Source organism: Magnolia sinica, chromosome 13 (assembly GCF_029962835.1).
Source record: "Magnolia sinica isolate HGM2019 chromosome 13, MsV1, whole genome shotgun sequence".
NCBI classification, from domain to species: Eukaryota; Viridiplantae; Streptophyta; class Magnoliopsida; order Magnoliales; family Magnoliaceae; genus Magnolia; species Magnolia sinica.
The window spans coordinates 2,554,019-2,576,778 of NC_080585.1; the positions used below are offsets into that span (position 1 = coordinate 2,554,019).

The 22,760-nt window shown below is 39.3% G+C and overlaps 1 protein-coding gene and 2 long non-coding RNA genes across 5 annotated transcripts; all 3 read right to left on the bottom strand.

The window, feature by feature from the left end:
• Nucleotides 1–1,565: 1,565 nt before the first annotated feature.
• Nucleotides 1,566–4,314, bottom strand: LOC131222405 (G-type lectin S-receptor-like serine/threonine-protein kinase LECRK3). Its single transcript, XM_058217457.1, has one exon. It carries the CDS (start codon nt 4,140–4,142, stop codon nt 1,722–1,724), a length of 2,421 nt encoding a protein of 806 aa, XP_058073440.1. The 5' UTR covers nt 4,143–4,314; the 3' UTR covers nt 1,566–1,721.
• An 8,277-nt stretch (nt 4,315–12,591) lies between these two features.
• LOC131222406 (uncharacterized) lies at nt 12,592–14,136 on the bottom strand. 2 transcript variants are annotated; one of them, XR_009160033.1, is made up of 3 exons: nt 13,577–14,136; nt 13,344–13,433; nt 12,592–13,219 (listed from the first exon to the last, which is right to left on the bottom strand). It is a non-coding gene; the product is annotated as an uncharacterized LOC131222406 (long non-coding RNA). The 2 variants fall into 2 exon arrangements; XR_009160032.1 differs by having other exon boundaries at nt 13,344–14,136.
• Nucleotides 14,137–20,008: 5,872 nt separating this feature from the next.
• Nucleotides 20,009–21,461, bottom strand: LOC131224008 (uncharacterized). Of its 2 annotated transcripts, XR_009160794.1 has the most exons (5): nt 21,172–21,461; nt 21,006–21,079; nt 20,628–20,902; nt 20,382–20,451; nt 20,009–20,308 (listed from the first exon to the last, which is right to left on the bottom strand). It is a non-coding gene; the product is annotated as an uncharacterized LOC131224008 (long non-coding RNA). The 2 variants fall into 2 exon arrangements; XR_009160793.1 differs by lacking the exons at nt 20,009–20,308; nt 20,382–20,451 and having other exon boundaries at nt 20,571–20,902.
• Between the last annotated feature and the right edge of the window lie 1,299 nt (nt 21,462–22,760).

Here is a 22,760-nt window from a genome sequence, read left to right on the forward strand (position 1 = left end):
GATCAGGTCCAAGCTATAGCTTGGACTGATTTAGTCTGATTGGATTGGCTTGGATTGTTTTTTGATTGACCAATGGGGCTCTGCTCAGATAAGCCCGGCTCGAATTGTCCTCGGTCGGTTGATAGATCTCGACTCCTATGGGCTCGGCCCAGATTGTCCCTGGTCGATCGATGAAGTTCGGCCAACATTATCTTGGTGTAAGATCATCCCCAGTAATGCACGATGCAAGTAACCGCCCAACGCACGATTCAAGGGTAATTGTTGACATTCATCACTAACGCACATCTCGCCTAACGATTGAGATAGTGCCTAAGATTACGAGCCATATGTCCCTACGAAATGCTATAAATAAGAGAATCATCGAAAAGGAAAGGTACACAAAATCTCCTGCCCAAAACCTCTTGAACACGGCTAGACCCAGATTCCAAGCCTGACTTTGGCATCGGAGGGTCCCCTGCTATAGACAGAGTCTCCTTTATTTCTTTCTTGTGCAGGTGCCTGGAGGTCGGAGGAGGGTAGCCCAGATTTGTGCATCAACAATATTGATGAAGGGAAAACGTAAATACCATCTTGATCTAGAACCTTTTTAATGGTGTACATTTGATCATTTTTGTTTCTCATGGTTTTGTCCACCCGAGGTTTAGATCAGCTTCATTTTTTGGTCTATACATTAAAATGAGGTAGAAAACCACATGGAGCATGTATATACAATACATACGTGAAGGTGAGCCCGCACACTCACTGTCTCACAATAGTCCGTGTTGAAGGTGAGCCGCACAGTCACTGTCTCACTATAGTCTGTCTTTGATCTTTTTTAGCCACTAGATAGGAGATGCAAAAAATTACAATCGAATTGAATATTTAAACGTTTTGTGTATGGAAAGATTACGATGACGGTTCATGCCCAATGCAAAAAGTGCCAAATTACTCAATGGTTGAAATGATCCAAATAAGAATTTTATTCAATTGTTACAGTAAAAAGTCTGATCCAACTCCAAAGCTAAGCCCCATCTATTTTGGAGTAGGGCGGATGTATTGGAGCAAACCTTAGGGCATTTTGGTCAAGACTCACAGCAGCTGACGTCCTAAATGTGAAACTGAATTACGAAAGTATCTCTGCTGGTGAGGTTCAAAACTGTAAATGTGAGCACAAACCGATAGATAATTCACCCACCAATTTCAAGATTGAGGGCCACCTACTATGCACTTCACCTACACGCACATCAATCTAAATCGTTCAAATCAAAGGGGATAGCACGTAGCCAGAAGCCCAATGAGCAGTAATCCTAGCAATTCATTCAGTTGCTGATAAATGAGCAGTAAAAAAAAAAAAAAAAATCTAATATTCAGGATCCAAATTCAGTTAGTTGGCTATGCTCCATCCACAACGGTGAACGGCACAATGGATAGGACACCACAACCCAGGAAATGTTGCTGATCTATCAACCTGACTCTGCCAATGGCTCAGGTCGGTCCCATCCATGCCCGAGCATGTGTGTAGCCGGCTAATAATCAGTTGGGTGTTCATATTTTGAAAAATGTTTTAGTCAGACAGATGAATGGATCAATCTGGACCGTCTATTCACTCCAGTACACATTGTATGGATAGCCATCTGTCAAATTATCAAGGTATTCCAAGTGTAGGATCACACTTTATAAATAGTTACCGAAGCGAAAATTACAAACATGAAACAGTGATGATGAGCGGCTGTAGATCGGATTCAACCTAATGAGCTAACAAAGGAAGACGGATCGGGAGGAGCAGAAACGTCGACCACTCCTTCTAGCATCTGTGTCACCTTCTTCATGGAAGGCCTTAGAGCTGGCTCTTCTTGAATACACCAAATCGCCACCTTCACCAATCTCTCCAGCTTCTGTCGTCCGTCGATCACCACATCTTGGTCGTTCTCCACTAACAGATTCAGTCTCCCTTCTCTGTAGCAATCGTAAGCCCAATCAGACAGTATCACTTCCTCTTCGTTCCCCGCCTTTGATTCAACGTTCTTCCTGCAGCAAATGATCTCCAACAACACGATGCCGAAGCTGTAGACGTCGACCTTTGCTGTGATCGGCATGTTCTTGAACCATTCAGGCGCCATGTACCCTCTGGTCCCTCTGATGTCCGTGTTGGTTCGGGTCTGATCCGTCTTCAAAAGCTTCGCCAATCCAAAGTCAGATATCCTGGGCGTGAAACAGTCGTCCAGAAGTATGTTCTGAGGCTTTATATCGCAGTGTATGATTTGAGTGCTGCACTCTTCATGTAAGTAAGCGAGCCCTCTTGCAATTCCGAATACAATCTGCAACCGTTGGTACCATTTGGGCTTCGACCTTCCGAATAGGAAGCTTGATAAAGTTCCATTGCTCATGAACTCGTAGACCAGAAGTCGGTGTGGCCCCTCATCGCAGAATCCAATCAGTTGAACTAGATTCTTGTGATGGGTCTGTCCAATTGCGATCACTTCCGTTGTAAATTCCTTCTCGCCATCTTCGACCACCTTCTCTAGCTTCTTGATTGCCACGGAAGTTGCAGAATCTGCAGAATCGCCGAGCGCTAGGGAACCTCTATAAACAGTTCCAAAAGCACCGCTACCCAATTCTTCCTTGAATCCACCGGTCACTTCTTCAAGCTCTTTGTAAGTAAAGCAACGCAGATTCTTTCCCAACATGCTCGAATTTGGCTTAACTTCTGGTAGTTTTCTGCGATGTGAGATGAAAGCAATCAATAAAATCACTAAAAAGAAGATGAGATTGAGAAATACTGAGCCACCCAAAAGTACTGATCCGGCGAGGATCAAAGTGGATCGATCTTTCTTCCTTCTAGCTACGCCTGGAGTTGGAAAAGCGGATTTATTTTTTGATACTTTGATGAGAAACTTATTTCCAGCACTCGGATCCATCTTCCCATTGGAGAGCGGAAACTTCTTCTTATAACAATTTCCATTAGAGAAACTAGCCGCCATGCATAAACAATCATGCAAGCAAAATTTCCGACACCCATCTTCATTCACATAATTATATCTTTCATAGTCCGATCCCATCCAATTCATGTTAAGCAACTCAGTCATCTCGAACTGAGGTTCTTTTTTGGATCCGTTCTGACTGCAACTCTGTGGTTGGAAGTCGTGATCGCACCCTTTGTATTTGTCGTTTGGATCCAGGAAGGAATACCCGGGCAGGCAATGACAACTCGGCCTTTGATTCTCATCCATCTTGCAGTAGCTGTTAAATCCACAAACGCCGGGACCCCACCTACCGAAATCAACAGAACACATGTCCTCTGGCAGAAACCACACAACGGACCATGACATGGACCATCTCCCATCACTAATTTGGGTCTTTGGTCGGACGTATTGCCTGAAAACCCCATCGAAATCGAATACCGCTCTCTGATAGAATTCCGTTGTTGGAGCTCCGTTCGCCGCTGCAAGATCATAAGAGCCTCCATCCCTTAGCGTGAGGTGAATGCGGCCAGATGAATTGAAAACCAGCTCGGTACCGTTCCCCACAGTCATGCTAGCCCAATAAGCATTGTAAACAAAATCTTTCCAGGGGAGAACAACGGGATAAAGAACCAAATTCCCATCACTTTGTACACGGAGTGAGAACTGTCCCTTTGAGTAGTCGGTCTCTGTTAGACGGGACCGAAGTTCGGTGTCTAGTCTCAATACCTGGGTAGGCAAGATGGTGTCGGTTGGATAGTCGAAGCTCTCCCATGTAATAGTAGAATCTATGCTCATGAGCACAAAGTTTCCATTGTCACGCATGGAGGCTGATGCGACTGCCTCACCATTGCTGGAATCGGCTTGCCACACCACTTGGCCTTGGTGATCGTTGAGAATGAGGCCAACGTTAGTTAGCTCGACTCTTGATCCTTTCTGCACCAGCAGATTTTCACTTTTTGCCCACCAAACTATCGTTTTTTCAGGTATTTTGTCGAACCAGATTGCTAGCAAGAAGAGATTTCTTTCTGGGAGGAGACGGAATCCGAAGGCGAAATCGCCGGAAGGAGAACGCCATGACAGGTTTTCGTCTTGGGTGGAAAGAGAAGACTCTAAGTATATGTTATGGTCAGCTTGAGAAAGGGCAGAAAGAGGGAGAAACAGAAGCAAGAGATGGAAAAGATGAGAAAGATGAGAATACATTTTCAAGTTGAGAGAGACTGCTTGAATCAGAGAAAGCGTACTGAAAGCAAGCTACACCAAGAGAGGGAGAAGATGATGATATCTTATAATTGGAGCGGAATCGGTGTCATCCTGGCAACACGTTAGGGCGTGGTCTTGACAGTGGGACCGTCTTGATTTTATTTTTATTTTTATTTATTTTTTATATTTTTATCCATGCCGTCCTTAAGTTTTTTTTAAGGTCATTTTAGGGCACGTTCCCAAAAATGAAGTAAATCCAATTCTCAAGTGAACCACACGGTAGTGATTGAATTCTTACAATAAAAAACTTTTTGGGAGCCACAAAAGTTTTGGATACTGCTGATATTTATGTTTTTTGTCCAGCCAAGTCGTTGGATGCAAATAAGCATTACTGTGAGCCATTGGAAGTTTTTTACGATGCGCATTTAATAACCACTGTTTCGTTTAGTGTGGTCCCTTAAGATTTAGATCTGTTTAATTTTTTGGACCAAATTGTAAAATGAAATGGAAAAATCGATAGACGGTGTAGATATACAATACATCCATCAAGGTGGGTCATGCAGTCGGGGCAACACCACTAACATGTTACCCGGGTAACGCCTAATCCGCTCCCTTTCTTAAGTAGGGGTGTCAATGGGCCGGGCTCAGGCCTGAAAATCTGAATTCTGAATAGGCCCGCCTGAACGCCCGGCCCGAACAGTTCAAAATCCGGACTGTTACCTACCCCAGGCCCGGCCCAGTCACAGCCCTACTTCTAAGAGTATCAGAATGTCACGGATGGTTATTTGATACCCCGGCAGAAGTGAAGGTTCATACGCAGGTGGTCATTTGTTCTCCACTTTTGACAAACCTGCAACTCAAACTGGACGTTTTGGACCTCCTTTTGGTGTCAATAGGCAGTTGATTTTGACTTGCTGACTTTGCTTCTTATCCGTACGCTATATGTCCACGTACATGTACGATTGTTGGAGACGGAAACGGATTGGCTACTCCCCTGACATCAGCCAATGGCTGGTGGTCGGTGCTATGTGGGCCCCACCATGATGTGTGTGTTTCATCCATGCTGTCCAACTATTTTTACATATCATTTTACCGTATGAGTTCAAAAATGAGGTATATCCAAATCTCAAGTGGACCACATTACAGGAAACAGTGTTGAATGAGGGTCGACCATTAAAAATATTTTGGGGGCCATAAAAGTTTTGGATCAAGCTGATCTTTGTTTTTTTATCTTCATCTGAGCCTGTATGACCTAATCAACAGATTGGATGTCAAATAAACAGTATAGTGGGCCTTAGGAGGATTTTAATGGTGGATATCCAATCATTATTATTTTCATGTGGTGTAATCCACCTGAGATTTATATCCCTCTCATTTTTGGGATCAAGTCTGTAAAAATGGATGAACGGAATGGATAAAACACATATATCAGGTGAGGCCCACTGAGCACCAACCATCAGCCACGGAGCTGGTGGCAGGGGGAGTGGCCAATCCGTATTTCTTTTAAAGAATCATCATAGGTGATGTGACTCCGTTCTTTTGAAAAATCATCATAGGTGATGTGAATCAGAACGTTGAAATAACACCTCATGAATTTTTACTTTGATTCAAAACTTTGGTGGATATAAACTTAAAATTAAAATATATCCAAATCTCATGTTAACCACATAGCAGGGATAAGAATACCGCCCATGATGTGCCATCCAACCTATAAGGCGAAAACACAAGTATCAGCATGATCTTAAAACTTCCGTGCCCCTGAAAAGTTTTCAATGGCAAGCATTTAATCCCCATGGTTTGTTTTATAGTGGGATACACTTAAGCTTTAGGTCTGCCTCATTTTTAAGCTCATGTCCTAAAATGAGCTGAAACACATATCAACGTATGGGTAAAAAACATAAATCATGGTGGGCCCCAAAAGCGTTTGGTGAGGTCTCTAGGCAATCCTCCGTCCAAATCAGTGCATGGCCTAGAGAGTCAGGTCACCCGGTCTCAGGCAATTTCTGTCCATCCCAATTCGCTAGTTATATTGATTTTGTTAGAGACAATTCAGTGGGTATGGGAACCACTAAGGTCCATATTCCCTAATATGCTGGGATTTGATTAATTGGATAGTGTGCCTCTATTAGAGATGTGGGTTATGCTAAGTCGAATAACTTTTGAACATGCTCTACGGGACCCCATCACTTACAAGGCTAATCTAATTTGACCACGCTAAACCTCAATGGTTCCCTAAATGCTTTGGAACTGCATGTAGTCATTTATTTATTTATTTATTTATTATTATTATTATTATTATTATTATTTGATTCTTTGAATGTCTATGTATAGCCACCTCTTTCCATATCTGGTGCACCTTATGTTAGATTATGTGATGACTTATAAGCTTGGAGACCCCTGTTTCCTACGGTGTACGTGTGACGTGCCTCAGTTTTGGATCGTCAGGATGCCTCCTTCCATGGTGAAGTAGAGACAAGTTAATTACCTATGAACCGGTGGGATCTCATGAAAGCTATCAGTAGAGTTGAGCAAGAAAACGCCATTTTACTTCGAGTCTTATGATTGTCATTGGCTTAAGATACGCGTCTTGTGGCGTACGATGTTGATACGCAGGAACTCAGAAATTTCTGTAGTGGCCCACATTAAAGCCACCGAATATTGGAATTGACAGTTCCTAAGTGACGGTCTTGTAACGATCGAGGTTCATTGACTTTTGATTCAGGGACACCTATTTGTTGAAATATGACCATTGATTTTTTATTTTTATTTTTTCATTTTTAACCATCCAATGAACAGCCAAATCGATTAGTTATTCTGTGGCTCATGATAAATATGCGATTTGTATTTAATTTATAATTGCCTGGGAATCATCCATCTTACTCTGCTAGAGTAACAAAGAAACAAAGTTTGAGCTTTGCTATGCACACGTGGCAGTGAAGTCCGTGTACACGCTACACATGTGTCAGATCCAATCCATCCATCAAGTTTGACCGACCTTGTATTCTTAAAAATAAATTAGATATGTGACACATACATCAAGGTCGGCCCGACTGAGTCTACACCCTTTGGAGAGGTGATTTTGAATAGTATAAATCGAATTATATAGGCAAGGTATTTTGAGAATATAAATGGTTAAAATGGACCAAATCTTCAACCGTGATGGTTAACTAATAAGCTGTTGCAACACACTAACCAGCAGTTGAGGATAACGTGCATCAATCGCGCAATGCAAACATTGTTGGTGATAATTGCAAAAGCTACATGGTCTTTTGCAACTGGCATAAAAGAGTCACGTCAGTAAAGCAAAGTATCTGATACAAGTGGTTGAGCGGATTTCGTATGGCTTGGCTTCATCTAACAAGGTGGGACGCGGATTGCGTCCTACCCCCGCCTATCGCTAGCTGGGAACAGGCAGGAGATTTGAGTGGCCACCGATGGATGGGTCTTATCCACACCATCTATCCATATTTTAGTGTATAAGCCCGAAAATGAGGCAATTCTAAGGCTTAAGTAAGGGTCCATCATATTGTAGGAAGAAAAGTTTGGACTGAAAATTTAGCAAAGAAAATGAAGTAATGGTAAGTAGTACAGCAAGAAATAGGAAGAGATGATAAGATTTAAGGAAAACGGATTTATTGTTATATTAGATGTCTTAAATCTAGTCTGATATAGAGTCTGTCAATGTCATTGACTGACTGTTCGATGTCACCTTCGATAACATCGAATAGTACTCGATCCATCGAATTTATTTGGGATTTCTTTTGTTGGTCGCTGGACATATTGGTGTCATTTTTTGATGACATTGAAATGCTTTCGATGGCATTGAAGCCGGATCGAGCAATCGAGAATTTTCGTAAAATCTATGTTTAGTCGTTGGACTCTTGTAGTGTCTTTTGGATGACATCGGAGGTTTACGTAAATTCGTTTGCGGAAACGTAGATTATACGATTTTTGTTTCCTATTCCGATTCTACTTCTTTTTAAACCTATATAAATGGGTGTATGCGGGATTGTGAGGTATTTCAGGATATTCTAAGAGGTTCTAAGTATTTTTAAAAGGGTTCTAGGGTTTCAAGGGTGAAGAAAAGGAAAGGTTTGAGGATTGCTCAAGCCAGATAAGTCCTCTATCTTTGTAATTTGTGCTTTCATAGTAGAATTTTCTTTCGCTTTGTACCATACGTGGTTTTTTCTCGCAAGGGTTTTCTACGTTAAATCTCTGTGTTTCTTGTGTTTGCTTGGTGCCCTTGAATTGCTATCCTAGATCCATATCTGTATGATTCTGCAGACCAAATTTCAACAAGTGGTATCAGAGCAATCGTTGGGGCGCAGATCTGAATCTGAATAATTAACAATAATGGGTAACGCCAAGTTTGAATTGAGAAGTACTCAGGCAAAAATAATTTTTAGTTATGGAAGGTTAAGATGATTAGCCTATTAACTAAGAAAGGCGAGATTAAGGCTCATGAGGAGCGGAAATATACTATGAAGGATGAAAAATGAGAAAACCTTCATAGTAATACTTTGGCCTCTATCCATTTACGTCTCACGGATGAGGTTCTCTATAGTGTTTTGAGAGAGAAAATCACGGCTAGTTTATGGCCGAAGTTAGAGAACATTTATGTGAAGAAGTCCTTCAAAAATCGCCTACATTTGAAGCTACAGTGTTATACCTTCAAGATGGTAGATGGTGGAGATCTGAAAGCACACATCAGCAACTTTAATAAATTGATATGTAAATTACTGGATATAGAGGAAGTGGTTAAAGATGAAGAACATACATGTATATTCTTGAATTCCCTTCTTGCATCGTATGAGTCATTCAAAGACACAATGTGTACCACAAATAAAATCCTGAGTATAGACACCATTATCTCAGCCCTTCAAGAGAAGGCTTAAATGGCGATATGAGGACATCTTCTGATATACTGATTATGAGAGGCAGAAATTTTGAGCAACGTACAGGATCTCAAGGTCAAGACCTAAGTCCATAGGCAAAGGCAAAAATAAGTTAAAGTGTTGGAATTGTGGGATGAAAGGACACATGAAGAAGGATTAATTGTAAAAATTCTAAATCTAAGAGAGAAGAATCTAAGGCTTCGTACAGGGAGGCCAATGCTGTCATTTCAGATGGATCGAGTGGATGTAATAGTGACGTCTTATCTGTGTCTATGATCAAACGCCCATAAGATGATTGTAAGGGCGAATATATTCTAGACACAGGGGCATCCTTTCACATGACTCTTTATCAGATTGGTTCGCCAGCTACAGCGAGTGCGATGGTGGACGGGTGTTTATAGGCAATGGCATTGCCTGTAATGTTGTGGCTGTTGGAATGGTGCACATCAAGATGTTTGATGAGACGGAGCGTACCTTGACTAGTGTCAGGGATATTCCAATTTTAAAGAAGAATCTGATTTCTCTTAGTGTACTTGAAGCAATGGGCTGAAAGATCACAAGTATTGATGGTGTCATTAAAGTATCTAAAGAGGCACGGGTAATCATGAAAGCGCAACTACTCAGTAATCTTTACAGGTTGATCGTGAGCACTTCAACAGGTGGAGCTACAGTGGCTGTAGCGGATTCCACCTCCGCACGTGTATGGCATACTAGCCATGGTCACATAAGCGAGCAGGGCATGAAGGCTGAGACGCGCAGATAGAAATACAGAGCAAGTGGAGCAGCCACCTATGAGAAAAATCACATAGCATAATCGAAAGATATTGGTGAGATATATGGATGACTCTAATATCACATATGCTCCCGTTACGGGTGAGGGTGATCCGTCTACTATTCAGATGGCTCCTGTTGCTGAGAAGTGGAAGGTGACTATAGACAATGTGATGGACTCGTTGTACCAAATCGACACATAGGAGCCGATGGAGCTTCTAGTGGGCCGAAAAGAGGTTGGATATAGGTGGATCTTCAAGAGGATACAACATAGATACAAAGCGAAGCTGGTAGCAAAGTGTCATTGATGTAGAGAGGGTCGCGGACAGTTACATGGCCAAGATGGATCAGAAAAGCCCCGGTCGATGACAAAAGTAATTCGAACCGTCGGACCTTAAATCAGGCATCATGACCGTCTATAAATAGTAAGTCGCGAATTTTAGGAGTTTTAGTTATAGTTTGATTCTGATTTCTTTTCCATTGCTTGGTATCCCTATTTAAAGGGTTGTGAACTTGTTTTTATTCCATTCATTAATCAATTTCGAATTTATTAGAATTTATTTTTATTTTCTTGCTTTCTTTCCTCATAAATTCGAGAAGTCTCTGTGAGGAGTCCAGAGAAGTTCCGTGGATTCGGAATAATTATCCTCTTGAGGAAGACGGTGCTCGACCTCATGTCCTCCCCTATGTCAATCATGCTCAGATAGAAGGGATCGACTTTTTAGAGATATTCGCAATGACGGTATAGCAGGTGTCTATTAGATCTGTATTGACGCTGGTTGCCCAATGTGATCTTGAGTTGGAACGGAAAGATGTGGAGATAACACTTCTGCATGAGAAATTAGAAGAGTTGTTCTACATGAAGCAACCAGATCGGTTCGAAGTTAAAGGGGCAGAGAACAAAAGTTTGCAGGAGGTCGTAGTATGACCTGTCACCTAGGCAATGGTATAAAATTTGATTCCTTCATAGTAAGTTAGGAATTGTATGTTGATGACATGTGGATCGCTAATCATGACATGTCTGAAATCAACGTACTAACGACTCGGTTAAGTGGGACATTCAAGATAAAGGATTGGAGGGGCTGTAAAGATAGTTATTGGCATTGATATTCATCGAGACTGGAAGATGAGTAGACTTTACTTATCTCAGGCAGAATACCTTGAGTAGGTATTGATCAAGTATGTGATGGACCAGGTAAAGCCGGTGAGCATTCCCTACATGACTCTCTTCAAGTTTTCCTTAGGACATGTCCCAAAAGAGATGAGAAAAAGCAGGATATGTCTAATGGACCTTATTTGAATGCAGTTAGTAGTGCATGTCATGGTCTATATTAGACGAGTTATTTCACAACTAATCAGTGTTGTGAGCAAATACTCCGGCAAGGAACATTGGGATGCGGTGAGATGATTACTTCGATACATTCGAGGTACGAAGGTATAAGTCTTACTTTTGAGAAGACAGGAACAAAGGAGGTAGGGCATGTGGATTCAAATCAAGTAGATATGCTCACCAAGGTTGTTTTTACAGAGGAGTTCAAGTTCTGTGCAACTTCTCTGGGTTTGGCGATAGCGTAAAAAGAAGACAGTGTGCATGAGAAACATTAATTGAAAGTTATGATGAGATGCAAAGATAAGAGATGATGACAAGAAGTTACATGGTTGAAAATTGAAGACATGGTGGAAATTGTTGTATTAGATGTCTTAAATCTAGTCTAATACAGAGTTTGTCGATGCCATCGACTGGCTGTTCGATGTCACCTTCGATGACATCGAATAGTGCTCAATCCATCGAATTTATTCGGGTTTCTTCTGTTGGTCGCTGGACATATTGGTGTCATTTTTCGATAACATCGAAGACATGTTCAATGACATCGAAGTCGAGTCGAGCAATCGAGAGTTTTCACAAAATCTATGTTTAGTCGCTAAACTCTTTTAGTGTCTCTTCAATGACATCAAAAGTGTTTTGATCACATCAAAGGTTTATGCAATTTATTTGCGGAAATGTAGATTTTGAGATTTTTATTTCCTATTCTGATTCTACTTCTTTTTAAACCTATATAAAGGAGTGTATGCGGGATTGAGAGGTATTCTAAGAGGTTCTAAGTATTTCTAAAAGGATTTTAGGGTTTTAAGGGGTGGAGAAAATGAGAGATTTGAGGATTGCTCAAGCCGGGTGAGTCCTCTATCTTTGTAATCTGTGCTTTCATGGTAGAATTTTTTGTCGCTTTGTACCGTGATTTTTTCCTGCAAGGATTTTCCATGTTAAATCTTTGTGTTTCTTGTGTTTGCTTGGTGCCCTTGGATTGCTATCCTATATCCATAGCTATGTCACTACAAAAAAAACATAGGCATTACCAGTGGCCATAATCGCCCCTAAAAGTCTAAAAAACCGACGGTATAATAATTACCGGCGGTCGGACGGCTGCCGCAAAACGGGGGCGTTGCTGTATTATTTATCGGCGTTCGTTAATTTTTCCGGCGTTTATTATCATTTACTGGCGACTCTGCCGACTGCCGCTAAAAACTATTAAAGCGCCGCTAAAAACTATGAAAACGCCGGTAGAAACGATATGAAGTGCCGCAAAAACTTTACGAAACGCCGGTAAAAATTTTTAAAACGCCACTAAAAGATATTCGGAATGCATGTAGATTTTGCAAGAAACGCCGCTAAAAGTAACATCGAACGCCGCCATCAAACGCCGCTAAAATCTGTTTAAAACACCACTCCTTTACAGTATAAAAGAATAAATAATAAAAACAAGTAAAAATTTTGCTAGGCTGAATCTTCTAAATCAAAAGACCTTTACAAGCTTAAATTAGCATTCAAACACAACTTATAAATCATTTACAACCAGCCTCATTTATAGAGGGCCTAAGAATGAAAGCTTACATAATGGACAAAAAATTTACAAATTGAGACACAAGGAAAAGCAGAAGGAAAAAAAAAAAAAAAATCAACGGACTTCAGCGACGCCCAAGGCGAGACTTCTCAAATGCACCCCAAGAACAAGAGAACTCATGCCATATAGAGGACCTTTGTCAGCACCACCCTGCCATGCATAGAGGTCAGGTAATAAAACAGTATGTACACTCATAATCTAAGTTACACTATCTAAAATTAAATTTTCAGTCATAAATATTTCCTGCAAAAACAACCATACCAAATGAAGTCCATATCCATCCCCATATGAAGCAGCAAAGCCCCCCTCTATTACCAATGCTCCACCTTCAGTTACCAATGCAAAGACAAAAGTTTACAAAACAAAATAAAATAACCAAAAAACAAATTTGATATAAAATAAAAGGAACCAATAAATACCTGTAACTAGCAGATGGAGGAGAATAGCTATGGAATTTTTTTTTATAAATATGTGGACAGATTTTTCTTCCCTTTTTTCTTCAAGGATAAAACTGCATCATAAGCATCATAGCATGCAACTCAATATGAGCCTTTTTACAGAAGCATTAACTAGCATGCAACTCAATATGGATGGACCAAAATTTAGCACAAGGAAAGCGATATAGTGGCTTGTACCTGATGAGTAGCTTTGATCATGCATCCATGTAAGCATTGTAGACCCCTGAGCCTACACTCTATATAGTTACTTCCACTTTGAATAAGCATCTTACAACCAAAGATAAATACATAATACAAGTCAAACATTATGGAAACCCTTCATTATATTGAAGCAATGAAGATTGGTAAGAAAAATAATAATAATAATAATAAGCCAAGGGTGTGGGGCCCTTGCTGTGGGTGATCCTTACATGGAGTGGACTTGCCTGATTTTTGGACCATAGCATCAAGAAGTGGGGAACCACCTGATGGAAAGCTTGGATATTACACACCTTCTATCCAGGCCTGTGTTAGATTGTAAGAGAGCTGGGTTGCACAAGCTCGAGGCTTTCTGACCTCAATGCATCTGTGTAAGCATTCGATATAAGGATAATTAGTGGTTGAGGCCCATTTCTTGGCTCAAGCAATTATAGACAAGCCAAGTACACATGATTGTATATTTTGATGATCTGAAACATCCCTCTGATGGATCCTTATGTATCTGGACAGACTAAAAATTACTTTGGCAATTGCATTTTTATCATCGGAATGGTATCCCTCAAACAGGGCTAAAAGCAAAAATGGTTAAAGTTCATCAAATTTATAAGGTGTAAAAACACATAATGATGAAAGAAAAGTTTAAATGGTCAGACCAGCTCTACTTTTATCCAAAGGGGCATCAATGGTATAGTCTTCAACCATACATCCATGTGTGCCCATTCATCGATAGAAAAAGATGGTCCCACAGGTGAGATCCACACAAAACGTTCTTTATTGAAGTAATTCATCCAACAGTTGGTATGCATGATGTACAACATGTATTATACACTGTTCCGTCTGAAGGATTACAGAGTACTATTTCGATTTTCAGTTTGTACAAGTGAGCTCATTGGTCAGTGACCGAAAATGTCACTAGCAAGATTTGGTATAACAGACAAATTACCAACAAACAAAAAGGACAAAAAGGACAAGAAATTTGGACCATGCATGTGTGCCAACTCTACACATGTGAATGACCATGGATGCAGGTCCAAGAGTAGCATTCCTTCAGATAAAGTTGTCTAACACCCCTAGTGAAGTACTCCCAAGTACAAAACCTACTACAAGCACATGCATACACTCATAAAGGTAAAGGATTTATAGAACTTCACCTGATCCACATCAAGAGATTTGTCAAAACCCCGTACAAATAAATAAATTATTGCCTTGTATCTGTTCTTACGCTAATGCTTCTAGGTCTCTATAAGTAGACAATGGCTAAAGGACTAGCTGGACTTAAACTTCACTGATGATTCATTGTTTCCTCCTGCTTCCCTGTCAGTTTCAGCCTGCATTTTCAAAACAATAAGTTTATGATGCATCTAATATCCAGTATACTTCTAACCAGTTGGAGTATCCAGCTTTGTGTGATGCCTAGAACTAAAAAGAAACAGGGAAAAAGAGAGAAAAAGAAAGAGAAGGAAAAGAAAAGATTCACACAACCTGATGCATTGGAACCTTGTAATTCAATTCATTTGGAGCTACTTCAAACTTCTAATGTCTCACTCAGTTTCAACATAAGGAGCATTCAACGAAGTTTTCAACACATCGAGAGAATTTGGTGAATTCCAAATAATGGAGGTGGGTTGGCAACATTATAACACTAATGGGTGCCTTTGTATTTTGAAATGACCAAGTGACCACATGTAAAAAGAAAAGAAACAAAAGAGATTAAATTAAAGACATGCAAATGCAAAATTCAAATCACAAATTATAATCTTATAAAACTAAGATTAAATTAAAGAGATTAGATGAGTTTAGATGTGCCCTCTATAATTAAACTAAGATAAAAAATAAATTGTTTAGATATGTCTAACTCAATCCAAAAGTTTGAAACCACAGATCCCTACTACCCCCACTTACAAAAGATGTTTATAGTTCCTATAGCTTGCTGTTTTTTCTCTCTTGCCCTATAGGCTTTGTTTCTATTTGTTTCTTTCAATAAAATTTTCATCTTTCAAAAAAAAGTGTAGAACAATTTCTTGCCATTACTTTTTTTTGCTGACATTACTATTGAAAACCTAATCTTTAAAAATTGGATTCTGGTTTGATCTAACTTGGAAAATTTCTCAGCATTTCATGGTTTGCTTTTGTTTCCTTCATTGCCAGGGCTGTCAATGGACAGGATGGCCTAATGGCTTCTATCCTATCTTGCTATGGGCTGGGCACAGCTCTCATTTCGAACCTGTAGAACAAAGCATGGCCCGGTTACCAGGCCCAAAAAATGGGCCAGTCTTGTGCCTGGATTTTACAAAGTTTTTCTTTCTTTCAATCGACACTGTCCTTAGCTTGCATGCTTGCTTCCTTATATCTGTCATAGGCCAGCCCCAATACTGAGTTTTTGGAACTATGGGGTGTGCATCCGATAGTTGGCTTGGGGGTCAATATTGGGTGGAATCGTGCTTGCATGTGAGTGGTGTCAATGTTAGCCTCTGTCGTGGCAAGTTCAGTAAAAGAGAGGGTTGATGTCCAGTGGACAGCCAACTGTAGAACTTTTGCCAATATATCATTTGAAACCCAACCACGAATTGGAGAAAATTGAGATGATGATGATGACAGGAGACAAATTGCAGATACAGATGTGCACAGTCCCAGCACAGATCCTACAGATATGGATTTTAGGGTACATTGCTTTGTTAAGTTACATTTTTACATACCTGAAATTCGAAAGCTCGGCTGACAAGGTTAAGACCAAAGCTTACAAGGTGCTGAAGAGGTACAACAGTGTGCTGCAACAAATGAGAATGCTGCATTACAAATCAATGCTTTCAAGAAAAGAAAAGAAAAAAGAAAAAAGAAAAAAAGCTGGAGATCAAACTGTTCACCCTGCAATTTCAACCACCAGCTTGAACTGTGATATCATCCCCATGTCCATAGATTTAAATGTGTTTACATATGTAATTATGGTAAAACCTAACAGTTGATACGTGTTCAACTGCAGTTTGTACAACTTTTTAGTGGTTCAACAGACAGCTCACAATGGTTCAGTCAGTTTTTGAGTTTCTAAGTGGTTTGGATCGAACTTGTGAAGCAGGCCATACACATCCACCACCTGACAAAGGGCCACAATAACTTATCTCTAAACCCACTTCATTTATACATCATACAGCCTAGCCTGCGATGAGCTCAACTACAAGCCGCATCCAACAGAAAACTTGTAACCGGAGCAGCTACTGGCCCCATTCATCAATATTTATATTTTACATAACTAACCAAGATTGGTCACTTCTCAATGGAACCTGCAAGGGAGACATTATTAAGTGATTGCAACCATACCTACACATATGTTGTAAATATCAAAATTATGCTACTTGACAGAGAACATCCACAATCACACCTACACATAAACTCTTTTACAATCCAAACAGTGTAAACAAAAAACAGCAGTAGTTTTCTGCAAAAAGAATTCTTTTCCACAGATTCCTCGTATCCAAACAGGGCCTAGGTTTACTTCGATGGATAAATAACTCTAGCATTTTTAATTCCTATTGAATGTAACTCTAGCAAAAATCAGGTCAGGCCTGTCATCAGGTGGGCCACATTATATACGGAAGAAAATGATGGTTTTTGAAACTCATCAATGGCCTGTACACAATCCTATGTAATTGCCAAGTGCCTGTATGTCATCCATCTCACTCTGCCAGATTATCAAAGTTTTCATCATTCTAGGAACTTGTTAACCCATGAATATCCTGTGGGGCCCAAGTCAGCTCACCTATGGTAGGCAAGCGCCTTGAGTCGGAAGACTCCCCAATGCATATTACAAGGCCTGCACTGGGCTAACATGGATCAGATTTTCTATGTCCAAACCTACTTTAAAACTTATTAGGCCAAACCCTGGCCTAGTACACAATCTCTATGTATATATTAATCATATCTAAGAAATGCAAATGACATTACTGCCACTGCCCATAGGTAAGCTGTTAAGAGTCACCAGACGGAGCAACGCATTCACCTGATATATGGGTTTGAAGGGGGTATTAACTTAGGTTCATGAACTCCAATTGCTATCTAGATTTTCCAAGTACAAAAAATCAATAGGACAGTAAATAAAGGGGTTGGGAAATTCAAATCTAGGAGCTTTATGAGGTATTCCACCATCCATGGTGAGCCCCATCATAATAGTTATTTGGATCCCTGTACCTTGCCCCATGGTACTATACTATTGCAGATGACAGGACTGGATAATTACTCATAGCTGATGTTATTTATAGGATTCTGGATCTCAAAAGAAAATGGCAGTACTTTTTTTCTGAATTTACTCAAGAAGTAAATGCATGCATAAACTCATGTTTTTGTAGTACCAACTGCTTCATTCCATTTTCTGGTTGGTTCTGATTCAAGCTAAATTGTTGGATGTAGCTCGATGAGGCTGTTACCTGGCTCTGGTTTCTGAACTCCTCTGTTTCTCATTGCCTCTCTCACTCTTGTCACTTTGTTCCATTGGCCAGCACTTGCATACATGTTTGGTAGAAGAACATAATCCCCACTTTCAAAGAAGTCTCTCGTCTTTGAAAGAAGTGAATCCAACCGTCTGTAGATGAAACTATGTATGAAGAAGTTGGACAAAGAAAAAACTTTCAAGGAAAGAAATCAGAAAAGAAAACAAATAGAAGAGAACTACCTTGATGTCCCTAGGATATCCACTCCATCCATTGGAAGTTCAAAAATAGGACAGGAACCCAATTTTGAGGCAGATAAAATAATTTAAAAAAATAATGGATGCCATGTCAGGTGTACCTATTGCTGAAACATCACTGAATCTTTCTAAGAAAATAATAGGCAAGAGAATTCTAGGTACTTAAACAATAAATCTTGTATTGAAAGAAGCCAGGCCAACAGTTACAGTATATTTCAGGGAGCTTTTTAGCATATGCTGGGTATTCGGCACTCATATCAGCTGACTTCAGTTATCCTTGATATCAAACCGTAATGTCATGCAATCAATAAGTATGCTAGAACTCCCCACAATACATACATTGTGAAATTGTACAATTGATCAATGAGGTGAACAATAGAGAAGTAAAGAGTTAAATTTTTTAAATGAGTAGAAATACTGAGGGGGTGTTTGTGTGCTAGAAATACAAGCTGAATTTAATTCCTCATATCAGGTTCAACCCTAGCTCAGGCATAGATGCATGGTGCTACAACAAAAAGGTGCATTTAATTCCTCATATGATCTACACTGCAGATCCAGCATGATAGGTGGCTAGCCATGTGAGGGATTGCAAACAAAACAGGGAAGAACTTTGTACGGAATCCCATTGCTCTGGTTAAGACAAGCCAGTGACAATACCCACAAAATTAGGAGAGTAAAGAAAAAAATTCCTGAATATACCAATAGATTAAGCCATAGTAGAAAATCAAGTTTAGATAAAAAGCTTCCTCTTCAGAAAATACTCATCTGAAAGTGCAGCTTTCTCCAATACAACAACTTGCCGCAAGCAATACATGTTCATGAATAAAACCACAGCAAAAACAAATGGATGCCCACATTATTATTTACTAGGGATGCTTTTTGGATGTACACTCCAATAATGGAAATGTTTTCAAGCTAACACTGACTGAGAAAAATTTGCTATTAGGTGCACAGAAAGAATAATCCAGACATTTTCTTCTTGTGTAATTGTTTTGGTTGTTTGATATTGAGGGTCTGGACTCTAAATGGCAACTACATTATTTTCAAGATTGCCTAAAAGAAATGTAACTGCAGTCGGAGTTTTTTTTTTTTTTTTTTTTTGAAGAATCCAATATGAAAGCTGGTGCCTCACCACTAGCCCAAGTATAGAACTGCCAAAAACTTGTGCATTCGTAGAACTGCCAAGTACTTACCAAATAGAATAGACAAATGCAAAATCATATCCAGACTGATCAAGAACCCTCCAACTCCTTGTGGAGGTTGTTTTAGTTTTTCACAACACCATACTCAAATTGCATACTAGAGTTTATGAATTGAAAGTAGCAATATCCTAAGCATAGCCAAGTTATTGTTCGGAGGTGACCACGTATAGGTATAAAATCCCTGCTAAAAAGATGTGGTCATTGCTGTAAATGTGAGGATGTAGAGTAGCAGGATGCAGAAATATAACCTTTCCAAGAAGGTTAGCCCCAAGCACCGGCAATGCCCGATTTTGTTGTAGTGTACACCATCCTTCTTTTTTTTTTTGTACACGTGGCCTACCTGATAGTCAAACAAACTGATTTTTTTGTTAATGGAAGATTTTTCAGGTGTGAGGCATCCATGTCATGAAACTTGTATTTTGGTGATGATGACCAAATCTCTTTCATAAAAGTGAAGAATGTTGAGAATATTAGTTTTAATGAAGAAATGGAAAAAAAAAAAAAAAAAGTGATGCTTTTTTAGTTTTGTATCCATACATCTAAAAAAAAAAATCTAATGGCCCTCTTACTAGCTTGGATCCATTTACATGACGAAAACATTTTATGGACCCCATGGGGCCCATCCACAAGGAGTGTCATGTTATTAGCTCAAATGCACTATACAATTTCTTGAAACAAGCATTGAATACAATTTCTCTTGTAATTGATTATCATTAGAAATAAAGGATTTGAGAGGATCATATTACATAACTCCTCTCCTCATTCCTTCTTTTTGTTCTAAAATAATGAAATGAACAAAGAGCTCAAGAAATGACATTATTGCATTAAAATGATAGAACAAAGAACTCGAGGGATGGCTTCCTTGTACCATGAGTTTGCATAAACTAAAACATATAAAATTTGAAAATTTGTAATCATGATTTGTCAAGCAATTTCAACACCATGATAGATCCGAAAGAAATTTAACTCACCTAGACTCTTCCGTTTAAATAAAACATATCTTATTGATCTTTATTTCAAATTGCCTTTTGACTCATCCGAATCAGAATCACCTGCATTGTAACCTAACCGAAAACAATGATTTGAGTCCAGAAACAAACCGTTGTTAAAACAATGCCAAAAGGTAAAAGGGCTCACCTAAGTTCTTTTCACAGACCTTCCAAAATGATGATATACTCTTTGAAGCTTTGGTAATCCAAGCCTTTACCTAAATCAACCAAAAAATTAATAAAATAAAATAAAACCTTACTAATAAAAACACCAATAAAGATACAAAAGAAACTCATTTCACCATAAAGGTAAAAAGTTCCTTGCTCAGAACCCAATTCTTATAACGTCGGTGGTAAATGTTGGCCACCGACAAAAATGCGTTGGCAATGCTACCTTTTGTTGTAGTGTTGTCCATTGATTTTGGTTGTGGGGCCTACTCAAAGAGTGGACTAGCTTGATTTTATTTCCAGGTGATCGTCATGGTGAAGCCCACCTTGTGCATTGGTCCAGTTCCCTACAACATGTATCATGTTTGGGAGAAAGAAAAACCTCATAGAACCACTTGATTTGATGGCCTGATCAACTTCCAGCCTGCAGGGACTGGAAGTATTAAAGTGCCATGCACAACTAAAATTTGCAATGGCCAGTCCATTGTAACTCTGTCCAAACTAATTCCCAACAAAAAAGGATTGCTAACAAAATGGATAAATAGACATTCTCTAGCCCATGCCACATCCAAAGTAGTAAAGCCATTCATAACAAATAACTTACACTAATAACGAATAATGTGAATCACCTCCTTGGTTGTGAAAGTTGAAGAGTGTTTGTAGAAACAATCGAGAGATCTGTAGAAACAAAATGCCTCTCATGAGAATATTGAATAAAATTGACATAAAATCCACGCCTATTACAAAAACCAATCATTGAGAATAAATACTCTGAGATCGAATCCAGGTTTGAATTCATGTCTTTCAGCCCTTGTCCATACGGGCTCCACGAATCTTGCTTTCCCTGAGGAACAAAGAAACCAATAGAGGCACTCAACATAGATTCACCAAAAAACTGAGCTACGAAAAGAAAAATCCAGATGTAGCCTCTAAAAGACCCCCTTTCTTAGATGAAACAAGGCTGTGGTTGAATATCTGTTGCAATCAACAACTCTGAGCAATGTTGTTGTGTCCTGTACGTTGTAATCAGCCAATTTTCCAACATGGCCAGGAATTGACTAATACATGTGTTCTCTCCAAGAAGTAAGAGCTCCCCATTTGACCAATACATTTAAGTTCATGAGCTACTCTCAAAATATAGGCTTTGGGCCAAAATGGGAACTAAGCTTTAAGTTCTTTAGTGCTTGCCATCCTTAGACAAATGCCCAAATAGACATTAGGTAAGTTGAGATCATAAGCTACTTCTATGATAAATGTCCAAACAGAGGTAGTTCAAGGTACCTTAGAATACTCATGAGTTTGATAGAGCATTACTGGATTAGAGGTAGAAAATTATATTGTACATACTTCAGTAAGGCCACTATCTGGTTATGATCTTGTGATAGTATAACATCCAAGGGCTATATGAGAAAGTAACAACTGACGAGAACAAATGGTTAGTCTATCATAGGACAATGAAGAACACACACAATGATATTAGAAAATGTTTTCTAGCTACTACTGACAACAGAAACTCTCTGCTTTCAAGAATTTTGCATGTTAGGACTGCATGCCAATATATCAAATTACTAAGAACTACTACATCCATCCTGACCGTTGGTATATGATATGCCCCAATGTGGATGAACCATAATCCGAGAAGCTAGTTGATGGAGTTTTATCTTAATTAAGGAAAAATGATCTACTACTATTTTAGCACTACTGAGTTTTGAGTAGCTGTTCAAGGTAGAATGTGATTGGCATGTCATATTAGGCAGTTCTTTCCCTAAAGAGTTAGGCCAGGGGACTTTTATAGAAGAGAAAACATTAATAATTACAATTTTCCTTTCATAGATTCCCGCTAATCTAAGGGGCGCTTAATTTATTGTAAGCATGGTTGTATGGGAAGAAAAATTCCTCCTTTTTTCTGATAAGAAAGCAATAGTTCACGTCTAGATCACGCCCTTTAAAATAAATGCCTGAGTTATATTGGAACATGGAAAAAAGAGAATTAGAGAAATGGTTCTTCCATTTCTTTAATCAAAGGTGAGAATAACGCCATGGTTTACATGCGTGTGCACTGACGCCACATTCGCATTAAATAAAGCTGTCACCTTGGATGTTAAGAGAATCTAACATTTGATGGTTCTTTGAAAAAGACAAAATATATCCAACCATCTAAACTCACAAACAAGATTATTCTAATCTTAGGCTCATCAAATATGCACTTTGAGACTTGCAGTTTGGATGATTTAGACTGGGCTAATGACATGCCACATGTACAATTGTAAAGTGAATATGCATACTCTACCCAACCGATTAGTATAACAAGATTAATAAATTTAGCAAACCAGTCCTCACCTCTGTCTCACCATTCCAA

Coding starts and splice junctions, on each gene's coding strand:
- LOC131222405 (XM_058217457.1), bottom strand. CDS start 4,142: ATGTATTCTCATCTTTCTCATCTTTTCCATCTCTTGCTTCTGTTTCTC.